We start from the raw sequence: 25,874 nt of genomic DNA on the forward strand, positions 1-25,874 counted from the left end.
CAACATACAAATATTTAACCACACATAATCAGTACATTTCACTGAATACTATACCACTTACACATTGACAGGAAATTATATGAAAAAGGAAACTAGAACTCTAATTCACAGATACGCTTTCACAGTGCATTCTGTTAAAGTCTAAAGAAGCCCAACATAAAGTCTATGAAGTAGGTCAAGAAGTGTGTTATTACTCTAAAAGTGCATGATATATTCAGTATAACAGACGAGATCATGTTGTATCCAGAAGCTGCTTATTAGCTTATGGGTTCCACAGTTCAAAGCAATGGCTACCTGTTCAGAGAGTGTTAACAGATGGTGTGGATGAAGCAGGGTGGAGGCTGGTGAAGCGTGCCACCATCTGTTTCTCCTGCTCATGCCGTTTCCTCAGCATCTCCAGAGTAGCCAGCTGTGAGAGATCCACTCCTAACTGGAGATACGCAGAGCGCTCAAACACGCTCTCATTCTCACTCTTCTCTTTGGGCTTCTCCCTCCACTGCTGAGGTGCTTTGGGCTTTGCAATGGTTTTGGCATATTCCAAAGCCTGCAAAAAGTTTCAAAACGATTTAGTTATATCTGAAGATAAACTCAGCCCATGCAGACCAAAACAGAGCTGAATCCTTTGAGACCTACAGGCATTTGTACGTGTTTTGGCGATGTTATCATTTTCGACACTATATTCAAATATTACAACTATATTCCCAGATTGAGCACAAGCTCAGATAATGAGACATGGCACTCGATAAACACTCCACAACATACAGGTTACATACTTTATTTAAAAAAATAACATAATCTGAAGAATGAATCATCGCTAAACAAAGATAGTGGACTAAAACTGATCTACATACAACTTAAACCTTTAAAACCAGTTGTAATGCAATTTGAGACCATTAAGCAACAGAATTAACGCAGCTGACTCAACAAAGATGGAGTCTTAGCAACCATTTCAGAAGCACAGTATGCACCAATATAGAGACAAAATTATGATTAAATAGGCTATTTAATACTATTTTTTCAGTGTAGCAACAATAAATACACCAGGCATAGAATATAGAACAGCATTAGATTATTCAGGGGAAAAGAAATATAAAAAACAAAAGACTTTTTAATGCCTTCATTTCATTCAGATCAATTTAGGATTTTTAGGGACAAAAATTTGCCTGACAAAACAACAAAGGAAATGATTGCCATTGACTAAACTTGGGCTTGGTGGTTTCTAAAAACTCTCTTTCTCTAAAAAATTGTTTTCACTTGAATTACTAAGAAAAGGCAATGCTCTAAAGATGGTGTGGAATTTTGTCTTGGTCAGACTGATTAAAGTAATGTTGAATTTACTATTAGATAACACTAACACTGAATTAGGCAAGACATTCAATTACATCTTGTCATTTTAACACTGAGCCAATCAAAATCAGTGCTTGTGATTACCTGATGCACAAATAACTTGTTCACGTCATATATAAAACTGTGTACTGGAATAGGCAGATGACGGACAGATCTGCCCAGATCAAGCAGCATAGACAGGTCCACACTCATGGATACACTGTAAGGTAAAGCTAGCGTGGTATTTCTTCAGGCCTCTCTCACCTTGTTCCTGGGAAAGGCATCCTTGTTGTCACTGCCCACCGGGTTCCTGGCTGGCAGAAAGGGAATCCTACTTATCTTCTTGTTCTGTTCACGGATCACATTTGAATACAGCTTCTGTCGTCTAATTTTCTCGGCCTAACAGTGGTGAGAGAGAGGGAGGCAGATTACAAAAGGGAGGTTTAATTACCTAAGCCGTTTCTCCCTTAAGGCCTCTCGCCCTCATTGTGTGTCTCACTCGGAGGCCACTCCACAGCAGCAAACAAAACCAAATAAAACTCATCATCTCCCTGGAACCAGTGTCGAACACAAATCAGTCGCTGCCTCGTCGAAACCCGTCTGAAAATCAGATTCATTGAAGGTTTTACCATTGGTGACAAAAGGAAAACAGAAAAATACCCCTCTCCAAAGCCTACGCTCATTAGGTTTGTAAATTCCTTTCTGTTCCGTTTAGAGAGATGAAAGTCTTTCACATTCACGAGTAAAAGGACAGAGACCTCAAAACCACTTGCTTGTTGAAAATAGCTGTTAGGGATTAGTTACACCAACATGAAGAAAAGGGGAGTGTATGTCTCAATTAGGCGCATGTAATGGTAGACCCTCCTGCCATGTGTTTCCTAGACATTATAGTATTACAGCTCTTACCACGTTCTCAGAGACGGTGCTGGACGGGCCAAGACCTCCCAGCTTTACCTCCTGATTCAGGCCCATGTAGTCCTTCAGCGTGTAAGCCTGAAACAAAGGATTTTAATTTTCAAAAAATACGGATTTTAATTTTTAATAGTCCTTAAAAACAGACAGATGCAGAAGATACCAAAACCTCTAAAAAAAGCTTCTAAAACAGAACACTGCTTCAAGTAATGCATCGCATCAGTAAAAACTGACCTCTGCACAAGCTCCATACTGATATCCTCATTGCTCTGGACTCAGTACATCATAAACGCTTGTCTTAAGCATTTCCAGCGGGAGCCAAAGAAAGAAAGAGAGTGAGGGAAGCTATGACATATTGATGGAGAAAGCAGTTAATCCGTTATGGACGTCTAAGGTGCACTCAAGCAGCAATCCACAGCCCTCCCAAACAAAAAGGGCTAATCAGGCCAGATCGGGCCGGCTCCTTCAGGCTCTAGGGCCAGCCCTGGATCAGCCATTGGTCATGGACACTGCGGGACGGCTGTTTGCTTCACTGATCTGTTCCCCCTGGGCTGCAACACTAGCTGTTTTACAAATTTATCCTCTAATCCTATGAGACATGACGGCGGACACGGTGAGGTGAAGAGAAGAAGCAATCTGCTTTATGGCGTAAGGACGACTTAATCCCGACATGGTGTCAAGTGAATGTGTTCCATGACATAATGACCCCTCAGTGGTGTTGTGTGCAGTTTCTTTATTTGTTTACTCGCATGATTATAATATTGAAGTGTCCTCTGAGCGTAAATGGCGACTCTGGCTGCCTATTATTTTCCTTGGATATAAATGGCAACAGCAACTCTGTCCAAATGAAGATCTCTGCGGCTGTAAATGAAAGCTCTGCTGTAGTTGCCTGGTGTTTTCTCTTGGAGTAAATGGCTGCTCTACTGTAGTTATCTAGTGTTTGCTCTGGGTGAAAATGGCTGATGCTCTCCCTGGGCGTAAATGGGAGCTCTAGCTATTTGGTGTTTTTCCTGGGAGTAAATGGAAGCTCTAGATCCCTGGAGTTTTTCTGAGTATGTGTGTGGCTCCTCTAGCTACCGTGTATTCTTGCTGGTAACTGAGTCAGTTTCTCAGCGGGCCCCACCTGCAGACCTCATGCTGGCACGGGACAAAGTGGCCGTTGTTAAATGCAAATGAGCATCTCAGCAGCCGTGCCTGGCACACGGTGCTTAATCACCCCATCCCTTAATTCACTTCAGCATCATTACGGTGACCGTCCCTTATATCATCATGTCAGAGCAATTAACAACATCTTCGGTTACTTATACAATTAACCTGCAGAACCGCAAACTGCCATAATAATCATTAGAGAAGAATTGTAAAAATGTGCTATGGCTCATGTGGCATCTTTCACATCATATCCTGTTCAGTGCAATAAGTAAATGATAGATTTGTTACCAGCTTGTCAATTTGTCCTTTTCATTACATACATCGTTGAGCAAAAGTAAGAGACCACCTTTTATTTCTTTAATTTCCAGTCAAAACCTCCATTATGTACAAGGCATCCATTTTTCAGTGTTAGAAAAAATGAGAAAACATATTTAAATGAGAAGCACCGAAATAGGAAGCCTGGGCCGATGCAATCTACACTGAAAATAATTTGAGATTACATCTACATAGATTAGCATTACAGAGAAATGTAACATTTATTGCTGTAGGGTTACAAATGCAGTAAGTTGAATAAAATGCAGACATTTTAGTAAAGCAGCCCAGCGTGGCCTAAACACTGAGCTCTTCTGGCGTGCAATAAATGCATCATTTTAATATCGATTAAGAGTGGAGCTTGATTTTCTCCTCCAAGATGAAAGCTTTACATACTTTATATGTAGTGGTGAGTTTTGATGTTCTTCCAGGTCTTGCAGTTGTTAGGAGTCTAATTTTCTCTATAAATTTTAATACATTTTTGAACTCCAGTTTTGGAAACTCCTGTTTTTTTCACATATTTTCCTTTGATTTTCACTTTCTTTATGCAAGGACTATCTTACATCTAATCTCCTCAGAAATTTCCTCTGAAAAATGAAAAACATGGACTTAATGACTGTTGTGCTAGGTAGTTAATCAGTGGGTGGTCTCTGACTTCTGCACAGTCCTTTAAATTCTTATGTCCTAAATGCTGTATCTCATGAGTAGTGAAAATGTAAAATACTCCACTTAAATTGTATTACCAACTTAAATCTATTATTGGTAGAACAGAAACTGGAGATTCATGTTCATGCAAGAAATGAAAGGACTACATCAGAAACAATACCAGACACGGTCTAGAAAACAAACATTAACCTCTCATTGTGATATCAGGCACACATACACACACACCTTATAAGTTGTTTTAGCCTTGAGTTGTCTTTGTTTCTCCAGTTGTGCGAGGTACCCCTCTGAGCTGCTCCTATGTAAAGCATTGGGGCTTTGCTCGGTTCTGTCTCTGCTCAGCTCTGTGTCACTGGAGTTGGACCTGCCTATAGGGGGCAGCACTGCATAGCCTCCGCTGTATGCCTGGTGTATATGAGCAGAATCTACACCATCCTCATCATACAGCACCACCTCAGGGACCTTGAAGCTGTGGTCTTTTTCAAAAGGTGGCCAATTTGGAGCAATCCTAAAAAGTCATATCAAGACAAGTGTTAGTTTGAAGGAACAGTTTAGTAAAAAATCGAATTTATGCAATTTTCCACTCCAGATGTCCAGATGTAGCCATTTTGCCAAGATTGAACAGGCTAACACTGCTAACAAAGACTAGAAGTCAATAGTCACCCAAATCTTATCTACAAATCCATTCCCAAAGCTTCTCTCAATCAACTCATACCACATCCATGTCTTCATTATGGTTGCATAGACTTACTGATGTGGTTTAAGATACAGTATGGTTTACTGTGAACTATAAAAATGAAAATTTTACTGCGTAGCTGAACCCAGCGGGCAGACGATTTAGACAACAGGTGCTGTGCCAAATTTAACCTCTCATGTTCACATGCATCATGCAGACATATGGGTGCTAGATGACATTATACTATTTCTGTTGTTTCTATTTTTAAACGCATATCATCAGTTTGAAAATTCAAGGTTACTAGTTGTTTATATAAAGAAACAACAGAAATCACAAGCGTAATCTGTGGTGTCCATGTCTGTGTATGTATCAGTTGGAATTTGGCATAACACTTGTTGTCTAAAGTGGCTGTCTGCCATGTTCAGCTACACTGTGAAGTTTTGCTCATTTTTGTGGTCACAGAAAGTCACGCTGTGTCCTAAACCATATTAACAAGTCTACACAACCTGAATGAAGATATGGATATAGTTTGAGTGGATTGAGAGAAGTTTTGTGGATGTTTTATGGAAAAGATTTGGGTGACTACTGACTTCTAGCGTTTGTTAGCAATGTTAGCCTTTAGCACTAAACTAAAAAAGGAAGGAAAATTTGGACGTTAAACATGTCTTGGCTAATTGACTACATCTAGGGTAAGTGGAAGTAAGGCTGCTGTCTTTAAATAATAGGGACTTGCTAATACATGACTCTCATTATGAGAAGTAAATTGCACTCTTAGAAAAAAGTGTTCCTCGATGCTTCTTTGGATGGTGAAAGAAAATGTTAAAAAGTTCTTTGCTTCTCCAAAGAACTTCTTTTTGATCAACGTTAATGTTAACTACAGTTAACAGGTAAGAAATCACTCAGCATAATTAGTTCACTCTGCTTAACTAGTTCACATTAGGTCTATCACTATGGGTAAGTAGAATGTAAGATATATGGAATTTGTATCACCCAAAGAACAAAAAACTGATAATATGAATAAAAGACATTTTTGGCCTTATCACCAAGCCCTAAGAGGGGACATCTTATTCACAATGACAGTTTATGGACTGAATTATTCTCTGAATCTTGACCCAGCTGAGAACGTGGAGTGGCCACTGTGTTATTACTGTATAACAGTAATAACCAGTACTCTCCAGTGCAGACTCATTCAGAAATCAAGTTCAAGAGATAGATTTTTACTGTATTTACTCTTATTACAGCATTTAACAATTTGGTTTCATTTGAAGTTCTCTCTCTGTCTATACATACATAAACAAAGTGAGTTCAAATGTTACATGTCTGATTGCTGTGAAAATACGCAGATGACGTTGATCTGGGAATATGAGAAGATGACCATATGCACCTTATGCTTGAACCTCTATGACGACATGAAATACCCATGTTACATTTTACCCTGTGTCCCGCTAGCCCCTACATTTCATTTGATCTTTCTTTGTAACCTCACCATATCTCTCAGATGAGCTACAAAGCTTGAAATATTTTATTCACTTCTATCAACGATTCATTTTAATTTCATTTTGTATAGGTATCTTCAATGCTACATACTGCTGCTGCCATTAATATGTAAATGGTAAATGGAAAGGTACATTTCCCTATTATAATGTTTCCATTGCTCCATTGTCATTATGAGTCAGCTGTCTTTAAGTGGGTAGAGATTAGTAACCCTCTGACTGGACCAGTATTTTCTCTGTTGAGATCCGAGATGTACACCAAGCCTGCTTGCTAATTTTGCATTAAGTGCATTTTTTTTTGTGATTTGATATATTGCATTATACAAAGCCCCTAAGGGGCCATGGTTAAAAAAAAAAAGTTAATGATATTGCGTTCCCTCGCAAAAAAATTGCATTTCCTCGCAAAATATATGCTCGTCAGACAGCAAGCAAACATAGGGCCAGAGGTGCCCAAAGACATTGCCTACATTAGTGCTTTGTTTTTAGCATAGCTAGCATTAAAAGCTGTTTTCCCAGTTTCGGCAGTCTATACTGAGTTTATTCAGCAATTGTTCTCTGCAGTCTCTGTAAATGTAGCTTTTACTGTACGAGGACACTCGACTTCAGTTTCAGTTTGCGTCACTAACAGCATAATCATGTTTGATTTTGAGAAGCAACAAGTCTTTATATTTCAATCCAAGATCAACATAAAATTCAATGAGCTGCTTTATGTCTGATCTTAAGCAAAGCACAGCTTTTGCAAGTGAATGCAAACCGTTGCATCATAATGTGAAACATTTGCGAGGGAACACATTTTTTTGCGAGGGAACGCAAAACATTTGCAAGGTAATGCATTTTATTTGCAAGGGAATGCAATATCAACTAACAAAAAAGGTAATTCCACCTTTTATTAGACAGTCAGGCTCAGTTCACACATTTAAGGAACATATGAAAACGTTTCTCTTTAACTTAGCGTTCAGTTAAATAGTCTCTTTGGTATTTCTTTTTAACTCGATCTGTCATTGTTTTGTCTATTACTGTAAAATGTTATAACCTGTCTGTAAAGCACTTTGAGCTGTCACTGGTATGAAAAGTACTCTATAAATAAAGATATTATTATATTATTTTTATTATATCAGAGGTAATGAGTTTTTAGAAACAAAATCTGTGATTGTGTTGTATATTACCTAAGCTGCGACGTTATTCGCAATAACACAAGTCCTTGAGAATCCTACTGCTTTTAAAAAGAGTTCGGCAAAAATAAAGAATCAAGTTAACAATACCCCAAATATTGTATTAAAGTACAATAAACCAAAAACAATAGCTGCCTTGTGCATTACTGACAGCCATAAAACTGTCGTAATATCAGGTTCAGCTCTAGCTATTTGCCCGATTAACCTGAATGTTATTTTGTTCCAGGTCTGAAAAACAATTCACATCCCATCTCATTTGCTGAGTTTTATTCCCTTGGTTTTTGGCTAATTACAGTTTGTTTAGTTGTGGCATCACAGCTGCCAACAGAAATCTTGTTTAGGGGCAAGGAAAGGTTTGGGATGTGACGTAGGCATGCTGCCACACACTTCTGCAGAATTTGGCCAAAAGAGCTGCAGTGTAAATATTATTTTGTAGAAATGATCTACTGTATACATTTTCTGATTTATATCCGATAAAGCAGAAAATTAGTCATGTTTAGCTGCAGTGTAAAGTAAGTTGCTATTTAGCAACCAGTTACTGTGTTGATAAAATTATTGTGGAACCACATGCTGGTATGACAAATAACAGCAGGGGTAGAACACTTCTGAACCAGATTCTTATCAGATTATGTCATCGGAACTAATTGTTGTATAATGCTCTATATACAAACATATGATTGCAGTTGATTTCTGTATCAATGTGCTGAGTTATTAAAAATCATTATGCTGAAATAAACTTTATTTGGTTTGCATCCATATTAAACTACATTGCTAAGTGGAAGCACTGAATTGTGTATCATATTGTTGCTGTCATAATAAAACCTTGCCTATTCAGTTTTGTCATTTATAATTTTTTTTTTTACAGAATTTGAAAATGTCAGCTTCCCCAGGTATTGTGTTACAATCTCATGATGAATAGAGCAATAAAAATGCTCCAAAATGCCTCCACTCAAGGTTAAGAATGTTTTTTTGTTCTCATGTAAAGTTAGTATTTTGAGGATACAATGTTTTGTCGTACAGTATTTTACCAACATTTTAAAGCAATAAGCCATAAGCTGTAAGTTTTCCATGCTCAAGGGGAATGCTGGCATTTGGTTGGCGGTGCCATGTGTATGTGTCTATTAGGAGATTCTCAAATTTTCTTCTCCATTCACACTGTTTTTTTGGCAAATGCCACCAGTATAATGTTGGTGTTAGTTGGATCGGTGTGGTCTGGCTTTTAACCATGAATAAAATAACTGCAACATTTGGTCTCTCATGGCTTATTGCTTTTGTCTATAAATCTTTGTAGAACAATCTGATGTTAATTTATGTTCCAAGTAGAACCCTTTTTAGACCCCTCTGTCATACGGTTCTATAGAGAAAATGAAAGGGAGAAACTAAAGACTATGTTAAGTTGCTACATTTTTTCCAAGAGTGTACAAGCCAAACTGACAGGGTTAGAAAGTGGTTAACTGACCTGGCACTGCTGCTCTTGTGTGTTCTGATAGGTTCACCATTGATCCTTCTGCCAGTGCCCTGGAGATGGTTACTGCCCATGTGGAGTTGCCCAGGGGTTAGGTCAGATACTGGCAGCTGAAGGGCAGAGCCCTGTTGGATGGTATAACCAGGGTGTATAAAAGGTGGGCTATATACATCAGGCCTGATCCTCCATTGTGGTGGAGGAGGTGGGGTGAGTGCGTAAACAGGCTGTTGTAGCTCAGGACCAAGGAACACCTCAGCAAGTTTTCCTGGAGCGTTCAGGTTGATGCTGAGGTTGACAGTTGGAGCTGAAGGATAAGATAGTTGACTGGCTGGATGGGAGATGCTGCCAGAGTCAGACGGAGAGCGCATCTGGTTTTCAGTGGGAACCTGCGGTTGGTGACCTGCATCTGAATCACCTCTCGCTACAGGAGGATTCGGGTTGGGTCTGGGTCTATGGAGCTGATGCCTGTTTCCATCCGAGCGCTTACCCTCTTTATGGATCTATTGTAATTGGGTACACATTAAGAAAATGCACTTTACATTCAAGCTCTAAGCAAAGCGCTCCACTGGTTATTAGTTTGCTTAAGTTATGATGACACCAAGCTTGATACAGCGCACTTGAAGCGATCGTTAAGTAGCCTTACCCTAATTGGACAAGGATTTTTAAAAGACCTGCACTTGATGACACAAAAGACTCAATGTTGGCATGAATAAAATAATTTGACCAAAACATGATGAAGATATAAATATACTTCTTTCCAAAAAGAAAATAAAGAATGCATGCCTAAATTAATCAAATTACAAATTCATGCCACGAGGAGAGCTCTGAGAACGACATGAACCCTATTTTAAAACATTATCAGAACAGGAGCCGGAAGATTCCATCCAATTCTGCAGAAATATTTCCTTATACAACAGCTGGTTTATGGCCCTCGTCATAGAGCAAAGAGGAATAGGGATGTATAGATAATGCATTTTGCTGCAGACCTGGCATGCACAGTGTTCTGCCACACATTATTCGGTGAGGTCTGGGGCTGTGTCGCAGCATGTAATGCCTCTGATTTAGCCAACACCAGCTTTCACCATTCTAATGGGAAAATATTTACTCTCCTCTGCCTGCCAGCATTAGGGTGACCGCTCAAGTGCTCAAAATAATGATGCTTCTCCGTTTCCCCTCTCTCTGCTGCACGGGCTCCTTTTCAAGACATTTCAGAGGCTCCATTGTGCCTGAACAACTCTATCAGAAATTGCGTCCATCACAGTGGAAATGAAATCCCGGGTGACAGTGCGCCCACTGTGTAGACATTTTCATCTTGAGAAGAAGCCCTTGCTGACAGTTATGCATTAGGGCAATGGATTGTGCCAAGCAGCCCCACCTACATCCACAGAGAGAGAGGAAGAGAGAGAAAGACAGAGAGATGGACGAAATCAATAAACTGAACAGGAGTGAGGGGTCCTACCTTTAGTTTTTGAGTTTTTTGTATCCACATCAGCTCTGGGTCTAGGGCATTGTCTGGGCTTCCATAGCTGTCAATGCTGGAAGTTTCCACAGAAGGCTGTAAGAGCTGGAAAGAAGAGAGAGAAGGAAGGAGAGAGAGAGAGAGAGAGAGAGAGAGAGAGAGAGCAAAGAAGAGGAAAAAGTAAAGAAAGGGAAGAGAAAGGACGGAAAAAGATATACATAACAAGTACAGAGAATGCTGCTTGCTGGCAAACACTCAAATACATAAATTGCTTGTATGTATTTCAGTGAGCCCGTTCACTATTAACTGTAAAGAATATGATTTATTCTACCAAAACAAAGAGCATCTTTAGAAAACCAATTTGAATACACACAAAATCTTATTCCACAACCAGATGTACCTCTCGAACCGCTGCAAAATAAAATCACACACTGCATATCACCAATTATATGCAAATATTATACTTCATTTGACATATTCTAGCCTACTGAATATTAAGCATTGAATCCCCCACATACAGGTGTCTCCGACACACATTTTGGAAGTCTATTGATTTCCTTTACAACAGTCCTTTCAAAGCAGTTTGAGGATAAGTGTCTGTATATACCCGCATTACATCAATTCACTCTCTCCATTTTTCTTAATGCACCCATTCAGCGAGAGCATATCTGCCACTAATACTGTAATGAAAATCATTTAGTAAACTTGAAGTCACTTTGACTGCTGAGGACAATCCTGCCTGATCGATGCTATTGACGGCTTGAGGAGTCCCTGAACGAACACGGCTAATTCTGAAAGCGCGAATAGAGGAAGGTCGAAAAGAAGCATGCTGCAGTGAGTGGATTGAGTTGTAACATATCCATCAATAAACAGGCAGCCATGCTGGCCTATCTATTCGCTGAAAGGACAGGAATGCAGGGAGCTGATCTCTGCGCTGCCTCTGCTGCTACTGCTGCGGGTCGGACGCACGGAATAAGGAGTGTTTATTTATCAGGGAAGTGAAAACAACAGTTGACAATCAGCCACCAGCATGACCAGTGTAAATAAATAGTCAACCTGGTAAATTTAAAACAGCAGTGAGTGTGAGCAGAAAAACAAGGAAAGCTGCATTAAACTAAAATATCTGTATACACTGAGAATAGTGAAAAATGTCAAAGGGAAAGACACAAATCTCTGAATTGCAGTTTTTATGTTGGCTGATAAGCTGATATTAACATCCCATGGCTCCAGCTGATAAAACACATGATAATTAGCACTGTGCTTTATGTGGTATCAAACATCTCTGATATGAGAAAATCCACTCACTTCCAAAGATTTAGTGGCTTTATTATCACATGCCAGTCTTCAGAGAGTCTGTTACAGTTTATAGACTGTTAAGCTTACACTGCTAAGTCAGCTTTGTAAGCCTGAACACAAAACACTATAATGCTTAAAATTATTTGAGAATAACATGTTATAACAAACTTTATAATAACTTTTATAATAAAAAAAACCTGCTGTTAATTTGAGCTTAAGACCTGTGGTAATATATCTCTAAAGTTGTCATTCTGTAACCGACATAACGCTCATATTTGCACCTTTAGGTCAAAGCTAATGTCTCTGCAGAAAAATGTAATATTTTTTTAAACAAAAATAATGCACTCCTGTTACGCCCTATCAAAAAAAGATATGGGAAAGCATTTCCTGTGAACGTTACTTGATCCTCTTAATTATGAGGTCATTAAAGACCTTGAAAGAGTTGAAATGTGTGTAATGCTACATGCACATTGAACTGACATTATTACACAAGTGTATTACTTACGTTGTTTTCGCAGTAGTAGCCTACAGTTTGAGTAGTTGTTGGTGTTAATATAAAAGTGTTGTTAAATAGTCAATTTACTTTCATTTGATGTTAATTCAATGTGCAGTGTGAGCTTGCTTGTAGCAATATGCATATTTTGACTACTAAACAGCCTTATAATTCAAAGGATCCAGTGAAAATTAAGGACAATATGCACACAAGACATTGTATTTTGTATTCTATTAAGTAATTGTGTGCGAAAAGATGTACCCCGCTGGTCCAAACTGGCCTATGCTGGTCTTATTATTATGACATATCGCTGCTGTCGGAAGAAAACCTCGTATCTCCATGATGTAAATTTCATGATGAATGGACAAAAAGAAACGGCCCAAAATGACTTGGAAACAATTCGGGTTCCACTGACTTGCATTAAAAGAAAAGCAGGTTTTTTCCTTCTCCTGTAAAGTTACCATTTTGGAGATACGAGGTTTTCTTCCGACGACAGCGATATGCTGGTTTTACTGGTGATCAGCCTAATAACCTGCTTAGACCCAGTGTTCCTAATATAGTTATGATGCCGACTGCAGAAAGACACACAACTTCAGAGGTCTACTGACAATCATGTGACATTTTACTGTTAAGAACTGACAAACATATCAGCTAGTAAAGCACTGTTTAACAAACACTTTTCTGGTTAATTTTTGAAAATATTCAATTATATTGGCTGATATTTTTAGTTTATTCATTTGAGCTGCCATATTGCCGACATACCACTGGTCGGTTAGGCAATATCAGCAGACAAAGCAGCACTCATAGATCCACCATTTGTTTACCATTGGTTAATAAAGCATCCTGACAGATGAAATACAGCCATGGTGTGCTGCGTGATTTATGGATGTGGTAACAACAGCAACAGAAAACCTAAGTGCATCGTGGCTATCTGACATCATGAGGAGAAAAAGGCTGAAGACCTGAGACAGCGAAGGAGAAATCTTTGGATTGCCACAATAAACAGGAAAAACTTTCAGCCATCTCAGCCAGGAATGTGAATAAAGCAGTGAAGTGCTGTTTAAGCATAGCTGCGTCTAAATAGCTGATTAAACCTTCCTTCTGAACATTTCCCTTGATTTTGCTCTCATCTGTGATCTGGTAGTCATGTAGATCAACATGCTAGCAGGTAGAAATTTTAGTGTTTTTCTACTATTCCAAACCAGCCTAGACTGACGAACCATGCCACGATGGAGTATCACCCATAAAACACTGCGTAATGACATCATATTCTCAAGCCCTATACCAAAGTCTGCTCTCATCAAGCTGACACAGATAGACAGTTAGGTGAAGGATGAATTCTACACTTTTGCCTTTGTGTTGAGAATGGTTCACTATTGACAACTGACATTGATTGATGACTGACTTACGCAATCTAACTATTTATGTCTAGATCTCTTATGCTTCAGCTAGAGCTCATGTTAACATGTCAACCTATGCTAACATTAAGTCAACACTGATGAACTCCATCAAACACAGATATGTTGCTATTACTCACTTTTGCATTCACAATGACGTTTGATGGTGTAGTTGATGGTACAAAAGACCTTTTCACAGATCAAATAAAATGATGCTAGCAACTCCAGCTCCTGTGATGTGTAGGCTGATGCATTTTTTGGGTAATTAAAGATGTCTGGATATGTTATCATGGGCAATAACGCAGTATAACACAAAGATAACGTATCAGTTTGGTACAGATCAACATCTCTGATCAAACTGACTTTTTCTTGCTATTTTGATTTGGAAGATACAGCTGGTGCTCTGACGAATTGTGCTACCTTGTTCAAATGTCCTACCATAGCACATGTTATTAGGTATTAGGTAGCTCCTTACATAAAACTGTAAGTAGAACATTTTGATAGCCTAAGTCACCTTATTAAAAACTGCTACCAGCATTAACACTGTAAGCAGGATATTTTGATACCTTAAAACTCCTCATCAGAAAATGTTACAAGCATTAAAAGAAAAAGGACAATATTTTGACAAATAACCTTATCTGAGGTAAGTAGTAAGCTGGGTCTGTGCAATAGACTTGAAATAAGGCTGAATTAATATTGAAAACACAAGTTATTACGTTATATTAATGATATGTGCATGCTTGGTAGGACCGCTCGAGGGGTAAGACAAATTGTTACAACATCAGCATTGACTGTTCATAAATGCTAGGCTGACAGAATGTCAACAATATGGTGGCGGGACGCTTCCAGATTTTAAAATGACTATCCAGAGGTCGGTCCATAATATTGTGATCTTCATAATAAATAAGCCAATGACACTATTATGATATTGTAGGCACAGAGCAGGGAGAGTCAACTGTTTGTTGCTCTGCATTCGTCAAGTCTAGTGTGTTTTGTACCGTGCTGCCATCGTGCAGTAACAGGTGTGTGTGTGGCGGACATCACAGACGTGCCCTTCACGGCCTCTCTGTGGCAGCAGGCCACAGCCTCTGCCCAAGCCACTGCCACAGCCTTTTGTCCACCATTTTAATAATCTCAATCAAATTGAGAAAATGATCAAACAAAATTGCATTTTGAGCTTCATAAGCTGTGTAATATCTATTCTGTTAAATTGGGGCCCGTAATTGCCTCTTGGGGCGAGATGAGGCACAACAAAGTCAGGCGATCTGAGCTTGCCATTTTCCTCAAGACTGAGAAACACAGCTTTTGCAATGAGGACTTCAAAGGCTTGCAGTTCTTGAATTGCATTTGGTTGCTATTGTGGCCGCCCAGGCAATCTTGATTAGGTGTTTACACTGAGGCAGGGTGTACAGTGGCAGAGAGCTGCGGAGCCTCGGTCTAGAGCTATTAAGAGATTGTACATTATGTTCCTGGCTTTGAAGTGAGGGTCTGGGAGATGACGAGGGACTCTGGCTGAGTGCAATGGCAGAAGATTGCTCTGCTACTTCTGTCTTTATCAAAGGAGCCTCTGCAGGGGCTCGGCATCACTCCCTCACTCTCAGCCACAAAGTTGGCGCATTATGAGATTGTGTACATTTAATAACATAGCTAATTATCGGGAGTAAAGAGCCCGTCAAAGAGCAAATAGTGGCTTTTAAAACGGGCCAACAGCACGCTCACATGAGGCCAGGTAATGATGCCGCAACAGATCTGATAGCATCCCCTTTTTCCTCCTTTGAAGGAAAAATAAAAAAAATTAATAAAAAGGCACAGCAAAGGGCAAACATCAGAATATAAGATCAGATAGATGGGCTCATGCAGCATGAAGCCTTCTGTGATCTTCTGTGATCTTTCCTTTTACATCATATAAAACCAAATAAAAACAAATGAATGGAAAACAATCCAAGCCTCATTTCCAGAAAGAAAGGGAAAATGCACAATGCTAAAATTCTAATCACACAAGTCAATCTTTATTATGGGTTTGGATGATAAATAAAGATATATAAAGGGGTTTTAGACCATAACAACCTCCATCTACAGTACGAGTCTTACCTGACAGACTGTGGTCTGTGGTGGTACAATCAGAGTGGCATTCGGGGAGGGAAGCCCTTGCTCTGTTTACCATGTCACAATGCTAACAGCTCTTCACTATGCTAATGCATCTGACATGAGACATTAAGGTGGGTATGGGCTCAGATGGGCCAGCAAAGGCCTGAAATGTAGCAAATCCTCATATGGTGCAGCGCGCAGACAGGCCGAGCCTGCCAATTACACGGCAAGGCCAGGTGCACTGATAGCTAAGAGCCTATTGGTAACCATGCCTCTCTGATGTTCTTAATAGCTACTGTTGTGCAGATCAACTCATAATAGGCACTACATAGCCAGACATGCTTCCTTTCCCCTTTTTCTGCTTCCAGTGTCTGCCAAATTAATTTCCGAGCCACAGTTAGATTAGGCTGCCTGTTCTCTTTCAGTATGGCCCCACTATAATAGCAAGGTCACTTACACATTCAGATTTTTTTTAAAGGGCAATGATACAGGTCAGGTCATATCAAATATGGCATACTTGTTGAGCAGAAACAATGTGGACATCTGCTTACAATAGACTAAAGAAAGGAGGCTGTTCTGAACTAAAAATACAAATGCTTCAGGACATTTGTAATGTCGGTTACAATTATATGATAGGTCAACAGCTTTATGTCTTTCATTCTTTCATTCATTTGTATGCACATAATGTTAAACTAGAAGGGACAGAAGGGACAGGCCTATGAACCTATGAAATTAATATGGCACATTATATATATTATATGTTACGTAGACAGACTTGAATTTTTTGATTTTATGGTTGATAGATCGTGTGCTGGGCAAAAACCTTGTATCTGCAAAATGATAACTTTACAGGAGAAGGAAAAAACACATTTTACTTTTAATGCAAGTCAACGGGAACCAAAAATTTGTCAAATATTTTCAAATTATGTAAAAAACTAAAAAACAAAAATGGAGATACAAGGTTTTCTTATATATATATATATATATATATATATATATATATATATATATATATATATATATATATATATATGCCCAGCACACAATCTGTCAACCATAAAATCAAAAAATTAAAGTCTTTCTAAGTAACAGTCCAGTTTTTGTATATATTCATATTAACTATATCAACTCTCTATGTCAATTTAAGCAGCAGTATTATGAATATTCTAAAAGAAATCTAAACATCAGATCATTAGGCCTTTTTCTCCTATGCAACTGAAGATCATTTAATAAAACATTTGATATGTTGAACAGCACACAATCTTTCAACCAAACCATTAAAAAAAGTATGATCTATGTATGAATTTAGCAATGGAAACGTGGAAAAAGAAAACAGAAAGAGAGCACGGACAGAGGATGTTGGCTGGGACCTCCGGATTGTGTGCTGTGTTATTGCGGCCCCTGGTGGCCCACTGAGACAATGCAGCCTGACACGAACTATAAAATAACATAGTTGGCCAAGATGAGGCCACTTCCAGCAACCACCTTATAATAACCATGAAAACATGAAGTAAACAGGTAGCCTGTTGTTGTTTTGATTTAAACAATCATACAACTAACTACACAACATTTTTTTTATTTCATAACACTAGAGGACTGACCAAAATGAGAAGTAACAGAACTGTAAGAAAAGCAAATAAAGACAAACCTCATTTGCTTCTTCTTCTTTCCTTCCTCTCTGTCCATATGCCTTCAGATAGGATCCTTGTTTTTGAGTGTTCATACCTAAGGTTGCTTTATTACGTTCCACTATGTCCTCTCTTGGTCTGAGCTGTCTAACTTTTTGAGAACGTCTCCTCTGTGGAAGTGCTAAGTTGAGCTTGTCTTCGCTTTCTTTCCGAGCAGTAGAACTGCTTTGATCCTCTCTGTCGTATTGCTTGTTACTGTCTCTCTGCTGCCTGTATCGTGGAGAAGAAGAGGGAGAGATTTCAGCAGTGCTTTGGTGGTCGATAAATCTGTCCCTAGCCTTGAAGGCCCTGTCTGAATTCAAACGTGGCGTGTTCTCTGAAGACGTAGACAAACTCTGTGGGACAGATGGAGCTGTGTCTTCATGACTGAACTGGTTCTGCTGAGGGTGAAGGTGAAAGGAAGATGAAGGAGGGCCAGGCTGAAAAGTATCCATTTCTGCCAAAGCAGGATTACTCACTACTACATATTCATGTCTCCCTATTGCAGTCACATCTTCTAGGCACCTGTCAGTGTCTCCAGGCTCATCAGAGGAATCCAGGGACAGGCTGGTCTGGACTTGGCTGAGAAACTCAGCCCCAGCCAGATTTCGTCTCCAGTCTGGATCATAGCGCAAGTCAGCATATTCGTCCCCAGGAGGGCTCTGTCTGAAATCAGAAGCATGTTACATAAACTTTCCAGTTCATTATGTATACTGTGTACCTATGCTGAATGGCTTTTTTATCAGGTACCTCTGTATACAGTATGGTGCAAAAGTCAGAAACCACCCCTTAACCATTAAGCCAAGTGATTCATTTTTCATAAATTGGATATAAAGTATTCCAAAGAAAGTCAAAGGAAAACAGATTACAAAAAAAGAGTTTCTAAAAGGAGAGAAAATGGAACTCATAACAACCATGCAAGACCTGGTAGACCATCAAAACTGTCACCATCAAATTAACAGTACATAAAGATTTTGTCTTGAAAAGACTGGTGAAAATCAAGCTCCACTCTTGCTTCATATTTGAAAAAATCCACAGGTGTTTCTGTCCATTCTTCCACCATGAGAAGATAACGCAAGACTATCAGTCTAAATGAATGTGTATCCATTGGATCTGTCAAGAAGCTCTTGCTAAGACAATAAAATAGACAAAAAAAGGTGCAAATTAAACAGAAAAAGCTGCTGATGTTCTCAGAACAATGGACTGACCATCCCAGAGTCCAGACCTCAACATCATTGGGAAGCACAATACACAATCAATTTCTAAGATTGAACTTTGGTGCTGTGGAAAATTATCTCTGCAGATTTCTCTGAAAATAAGTCTGCTGATAAGAATTAAAGCTGGTGAAAAGGTGAAGGGTAAATACATTATATATTGAAAAATTATATTTGATATAGTACTGTGCAAAAGTCAGAGGCCTCTAACTTCAGCACAGTACTACAGGTGCACTTTGGAGGTATACAATTACTGGCTTGCCAAGTACAATTTATCAGCTTCCCTGTATCTTATCCATAAAGGGACAGAGACCACCATAGGACTTTTGCTGACTAGATATTATTCTGGTGGTGAATTATTCTCAGGACAGCAGTGATACCAACATCGTGGTGGCATGGCAGTGGGTGTAACAGACACACACTGTGTATAATTCTGACATTTTTTTCTTGGCAGACTATTTTTAACACAACAGTCATACTGTGGTGTGTAAAAATCTCAGCAATGTTGCTACACCAGACTGACTTACACCAGCACAACATCCAGTAAACATGGCACTACCACTGCTGGGCAGAATGCTTTGAGGAAATAGTGATGGCTAGTAGTGAGTACTGAATATACTCTGGCCTAAATACGTCAGTAACATATTTTATTACAATGCATAAAAAAGAAACACATTCAGAGGACATTTAGAATACATATCAATAAGGCAGATAGAAAAGGCTCTGTTCTAGTTTTTATTTAATTCACTGTTTCTCTGGTCACAGGTTTTCTTCATGTAATTCTTCTGTAAGTTTGTTTTAATAAAAAAATTACTTCAACCCACTGCTGCTCCCATCCCAATGCTAACTTTATTGTGAATACCACCTTTAAAAAATTTAACTTGAATATAAACACTTAACTTTTGTATGAATGTGTATTGCTAATACATCACAACCCTGTCCACCACCCAAATAATACTTGCATAACAGTGGTACTATGGTGATCCCCTGCCATTTATGGAGAGGGCAAAGGATGTGCATAGCAACAGACGAGCTTCAGTCAGTAACTGTAACTACAAAGTGCACCTACACTGTAAGGTAAGCATTTCTAAAATAGCCCATAGGTAGAAGAAAGGAAAGGTATCGCCTATAAAATTGGCAACCTAATGTACATTTACTAGTTTCTACAAAAAAAAGATGGCAGATTATGTTGTAGTTATTACCTCTAAACTTTATTTCATTTATGTATGTTTATATACAGGAAAAGTAGCCCATAGTCATTTAAGCAACAAGAAATAAGCATTTAAACAGCAGGGAAAAGGTCTAGTGCATCACATAGCACACAGCGTATACTTCTCGTTTCTTTTGCCTGATGTAGTCTCATCCTTGTGTTTCCCCCACCTTAGCCCCTAATGATGAAGGGTCTTGAGACGACAATTGGGGCATAGTTTTGGAAATGGCTGATTCAAGGGTATGAAATAGGTTGAAATTACTACCTAATGTGCTCCTTGCATCACTGGATGAAAAGATCTCATTAAAATAATTAGAAGAGTGCCTCTTTGTTGCACAGCTCTGAATGCTACAAGATGCACTTCACATCTCATGATGCCAAATATGGCGCAGGCGAGGCGTATGGCTCTTCAGCCAACGAGGGCAAGAGGGCAGGGAACGACTCAGTAATGACTCAGTTGAAACAAGCTTGAGAATGCAGTGTGGGCTCACAGCTGTGGAAGCTCCTTAACATACGAAAACCCTCTCAAAGCTTTTTTTGAACTGCTCCAAAAAGAAATCTAGTCCCACCCTGAACACTGCTCTTCGCTTTTTTTTCAAACACTGAATAGGACTTTTGCCTCCCAAACACGCAATTTTACAGTAATACTAAAGACAGTGTAAAACACCGAGGTCCAGTTTTCTAGACTTGAATTAGTCTTGAGCTAAACTGCACTGGCAATTTTGGTTCACCATTCTTCTATACTTAGACTTGAACTGTGGTCAGTAATCTGACCTTCTTACAGTAACTGGCCCTGTAACTGTTCATTTCTGTGAGGATACGGATCCATATAGATCATTCTACCAAATTAGTTCAAACTGCAGCTGATTTTCAGGCTAAAGCCCAGAACCTATTCAAGGACCTCTGTATCCATGGGTATCCACACAATTGGCTTGATTCTGCTTTAAAGGAGGTACATACCTCACACTACTTAGGACTCCAGAAGGCTCCAGACAACAAAATCAAATTTTTTTTCTATTTTTAAATTTACGTTCAGAGCTTCTAGTCAGGAGATTAAGAATATCACCAACAATCACTGTTACATTTTACAAAGTGATGATGGACTATTGGATCTTTTTAGAGATACTCCCCTCTGTATCTTTTCTAGAGGAAAACATTTAAGGGACAAATGTGTACAATCAGATGCATATCGCTGTTGCTGGAAGAAAACCTTGTATCTCCAAAATGATAACTTTACAGGAGACAAGAAAACCTATATCACTTTTGATGTAAGTCAGTGGAACCAGAATTTTTTTCAAGTCATTTTGAGCCATTTCGTTTGGTCCATTCATCATAAAATTTACATACAATGTAAAGGGCCACATGCATTTTCAAATTATGTTCAAAACTAAAAAACGACAAAAACAGAGATACGAGGTTTTCTTCTGACAGGAGTGATATGTTCCTATTAAGTAATTTACTTTGTCACTATTGAATCTCTTGTTCTGTTTGTGAACTGTAAACCTTTACACACCCTTAAACTTCGAAAACATATCATTTCAGACAATTCATAACTTGTAGAGCTACACATGCTGCCTATGTCATCATGTGTCCTTGGCCTCTATTGTATGTTGGTAAAACTAGACGAGCTCTGTAGACCAGAATAATTTAACATATGAGTGTGATTCACAGGCAGGATTTCCTGGTTTTCATCATTTTGAATCTAAACATTTGAAGCTAAACATGCTCTTGCAGATTCATGTTTCCTGGGTATTGAGAGGGCTATGCTGCAAAAAACTGAGGGGAAATCAGGACAAAAGATTATTACAGAGGGAGACCTTTTGGATTTATGAACTTTTATCTCTGTTCCCTGACTGTATGAATTAGGAACTTAATCTTAATTGTTTTATATAAAAGAGGCTATCTTTGATCAATTTATTGTATTATGAAATGGTTTTCTGATTCATTTGATTTCTGTCTGTGCAACTGAGTATATCTACTTGCTGTTGTACTGTAACTTAAGCAGACCCTAACAGAACATACATAGAAGAGGGCAATGACTTTGGGAGCAGGACCTGAAGTAACCTACTTTGTATGTTTTATGAAGCGCAACAATAATCTTTCATCTTAGATATTTACAAGAACTATGTTATGATCTATTTAAATTGAAGGTATTAATTGAGATAGTAATAAGCTAAATACACTATATGGACAAAAGTACAAGAACACCTACACACCACACTTACATTAATAATGAACTCAGAGAACATCTTAAGACATAACATGGCCATAAAAGAACTCACGTAATAGAAAACTGCAATATAATGTAAATTTTTCCTATTTTTAAATAAAAGTTTGATGTATTATGTAAGTTTAGTTTCTAAACATATTGTTCATTCCCTGGTTCTTTTACTGAAACTAAGCTGCAAAACAGCTTGTTTTAAATTCACTGTTAAATTCAAACCAGCACATTTACACATATCTGCAGTTTAGCCCCGCCCTTTCACACTGATGTAAGAAGTGTTGTACAAGGGCACAATTTAGGGTAGCCAATTAGAACAGAGATTATTTACATAACAAAACAACAAAAGACGCAGTAACAAAAACTCAAAACTAACAAAAAATTCAAAGCCTACGGGATAAAGAGAGGTTTGAAAATGGTCATAAAATTTTTTTTCATATATAAATTCGCACAATTATCATAATGAACCTATTTCAGGGAGAGCAGAGGGTTGGGGTAGGGGTGTATAAGCCCTTTAAATTCAAACTATGTGTTGTTTAGTGGCTCTTCCCACACCAATGTGAACAAAAACACACAGAAATGCCCCCGTCAGTCTACCGAGGGGAGAAAACAAGTGGGGTCACACACAGTTGGGGTGGAGGTAGTCTCCACTGCAGCCGTCCTGCTTGGGGATTGAGGCTGGGGTGAAGGTGGATGAGTCTACATAGATGCTGCGAGGGACACTTCAGATTCCAGCATCTGTGTTTTCACACTGCAGAAAGGCCTCCTATTTAAAGCACAACAAAGCTTCAGCTTTTTTAATAGGCTTCAGAAAGAGGCCTTATTGTGATAACCTCCTGCAGAATAAAAATCTAATTTCCTTTAAATGAGGGTAGTTATATGGAAAGTGCCAAAATTAGAGGTCTTTCAACTAAATTAAAATGCACGTACTCTAACATCATTTTCAAAGACTGCCATTATCTATTAGGCGAGCGAATACAAGCTGTTAATCATTTCAATTATGTTTCCTGGGCTGCTCTACAATAAAAAGGTCTTATCATGTTGGGAGTGATCTATTCTATGTCAGGTATTGCCATTGTTTACTGGGTCTGTTTCAGAGAGCCTAATTACTCACATCCATTACTGATGGCACAATATACTGTATTACCCTCAATAGGGCATTCAAGTCGATCTCAGATAATGACATGAATATTTAGGGTTTAGGGTCTCCGTTATTGCCCACAACTCCTGTTATGTTTTTCTCTGTGTAATGTAAAACGCAATCAACAATCAAGTGACATATAAGCAAATAACACTGAGGGTAAATGGATTTCAGAGAAACTTGTTTATAACTACCTAATGTTAAATGTAGTTTAATGAGACCACATCCTACATTTTCTTTCATTTTATTTTTGTCTCTGAGAACCACCCTGCACCCTGGCTCTCTCTTTCTTCTGTATGGCAAAGCAATATTACCTAGTAATTATTGACACTGATTACTACAGTAGACTACTGTATTTTTGGTACAAAGATGCTGAATGTGTGTATGTATTTGTGTGTGTATATGCAAACATGCATGTAGTTTATTTTACTGTATTTGTTTGTTATACTGCCTATTTGTTATTTTTTATGTTTGGCTTGTCTTGCTTTTCGCTTTATTTGTTTGCCTTATGTACTGTCTGTCTATCCTCCTGATTTTTGTTTGGCTTGGAAATATTAAAAAGTGTTGGTTTGCATAATATCACAAAAAAACAATAAAAAAAAACTTGCAGATTAAATATATGAAGCAGGGAATAAATCAATGTTTACATACTACATCCAGCTCTTTTATTTAAAAAGTGAAACTATAGTGTTCCATGATAAGGAACTGAAGATGGTACAAGTAACTTAAGAACAAAGATAGTTTTCAGACAACACAACTTAATAACGCTATTTCTTTGGTGCAAATCCATTGTTTGCAATTACAGCTTTGAGAAGTCTACGGTAAAAAGTATTTACATTTTTGCAGCTTTGTGGTTTAGTTTTGCTTCTTTTCTCTAAGCAAACCATCTTCAATTCTCCAAAGTTACGAAGGTCCTCGTAATCTCTGAATACAAATTTTTAATGGTCAAGAGTTCGCTAGGCCATGTAAGCACCTTAACTATCTTTTTTAGAAACCAGTCGAGTTATTTCGGCTGTATATTTGGGGTTGTTGTCTTGTTGAAACGTCCATCTCCTCAGGTTCAGTTTCTGGGCTGATAAGATTAGATTCTACTGTAATATGTCTTGGTGTGTCCTTTGATGATGTATAATGTCCCAGTACTGTTTGCAGTGAAGCAGCACTATATCATGATGCTCCCACCTTCATATTTCACTGTGGGTGTGGTGACATTAGGATCATACCTTTGGGATCAGCACACAGCAGTGCTGCTGGAGTTTTTAAACACCCTAGAGTCACTGCTGGACTGAGAATTGTCCACTAACCAAAAGAATCCAGCCAACAGCGTCCTGTGACCACTGATGAAGGACTAGAGAATGATTAACGCAAACCGTGCAGCAAGAGATGAGCTACTGGCTCTGACTTTACGTCTACAAGGTTTGCCAACAAGGTAGGAGTGTCTATCAGAGTGGACAGTGAGTGGGCATAGCGTTTAAAAAGTGCAACACATACTAACACACCACCACCACATCAGTGTCACTGCAGTGCTGAGAATGATCCACCACCCAAATAATACCTGCTCTGGGTATTATTGAGAGTTCTGACCATTGAATAACAAGGTGAAAGAGAGGCCTAAAAGAATGTAGATAAACAGACAGACTACAGTCTGTAATTGTAGAAGTACAAAGTGCACCTATATAGTAAGGGAGATTGATCAAGTGGACAATGACTATAGATACAAGTTTTGATGTTATGGCTGATCAGTGTCTCAATATTTTTTCCCTGTCAGTAACTTTATAGTTTTTTAAACACATTTTTGTTTCTGCCAATAAATGCTTTTTGTTCAGCAAAAAAAAAAGAAAACAAGAACAAAGGTTTCTGAATATTTCCCTTCTCTGTACTTCATGCCAAGAATAAACAACAATGATTACATACAATACATATATTTCATTAACATGAATGTGAGCAGATAGACTACCTTGGTAATTCTATGCTTTTGCCAGGAGGTCCATGTCTCTTGGTGCCAGTCAGTTGTGTTTCTGGAAGCGTCTGTTCAGTTTCCCGATAGCTGTCTTCATACTCTGACCTCTCCACGTCCACATTCACACAATATTTGTCGGAGTTTGCAGCATAAAGGCTTTTGCCATTGTCTTCACCCAAAATGCGCTTCTGAAGCTCCCGCTGGTAAGCTTTTTCCTGCACTAAACTTTCAGTATCTGACTCTAAGGAGTCCCAGAGGTTAGGAGACACATTGGCACTCCTTCGACTGGCATCACTGATCATGTCAAATGTCATTCCTGTCCTTTTACTCTCATCTGCGCCGTCAGTTTCATCACCCTCTCGTCGTTCAGTGACGCTGCTGTCCATTGCGTTAAGTTAGATGTCATGAATCAGAGTTTCCTGACATTATAGCGTTATCTAATTTCTGACATTAGATGAGAAAGTTTATAAGCGAGAAAGAGGCGCTTTTCAGCTAGTTTTATAACTAGCACAAGCGAACTCTGTTCTAACTTAGTAGGTTAACGCTAACCAACCTTAGCTAAC

General features: G+C 38.7%; 1 protein-coding gene across 1 annotated transcript; it reads right to left on the reverse strand.

Moving 5' to 3' along the window:
• Positions 1-254: 254 nt before the first annotated feature.
• Positions 255-25,864, reverse strand: jhy (junctional cadherin complex regulator). The gene is made up of 8 exons (XM_036595104.1): positions 25,309-25,864; positions 17,550-18,234; positions 10,628-10,732; positions 9,163-9,668; positions 4,591-4,870; positions 2,233-2,319; positions 1,591-1,725; positions 255-544 (listed from the first exon to the last, which is right to left on the reverse strand). Exons 1-8 carry the CDS (start codon positions 25,695-25,697, stop codon positions 299-301), a joined length of 2,433 nt encoding a protein of 810 aa, XP_036450997.1. The 5' UTR covers positions 25,698-25,864; the 3' UTR covers positions 255-298.
• Positions 25,865-25,874: the final 10 nt, after the last annotated feature.

Source organism: Colossoma macropomum, unplaced genomic scaffold (genome assembly GCF_904425465.1).
Source record: "Colossoma macropomum unplaced genomic scaffold, Colossoma_macropomum, whole genome shotgun sequence".
In the NCBI taxonomy this organism is placed as follows: domain Eukaryota; kingdom Metazoa; phylum Chordata; class Actinopteri; order Characiformes; family Serrasalmidae; genus Colossoma; species Colossoma macropomum.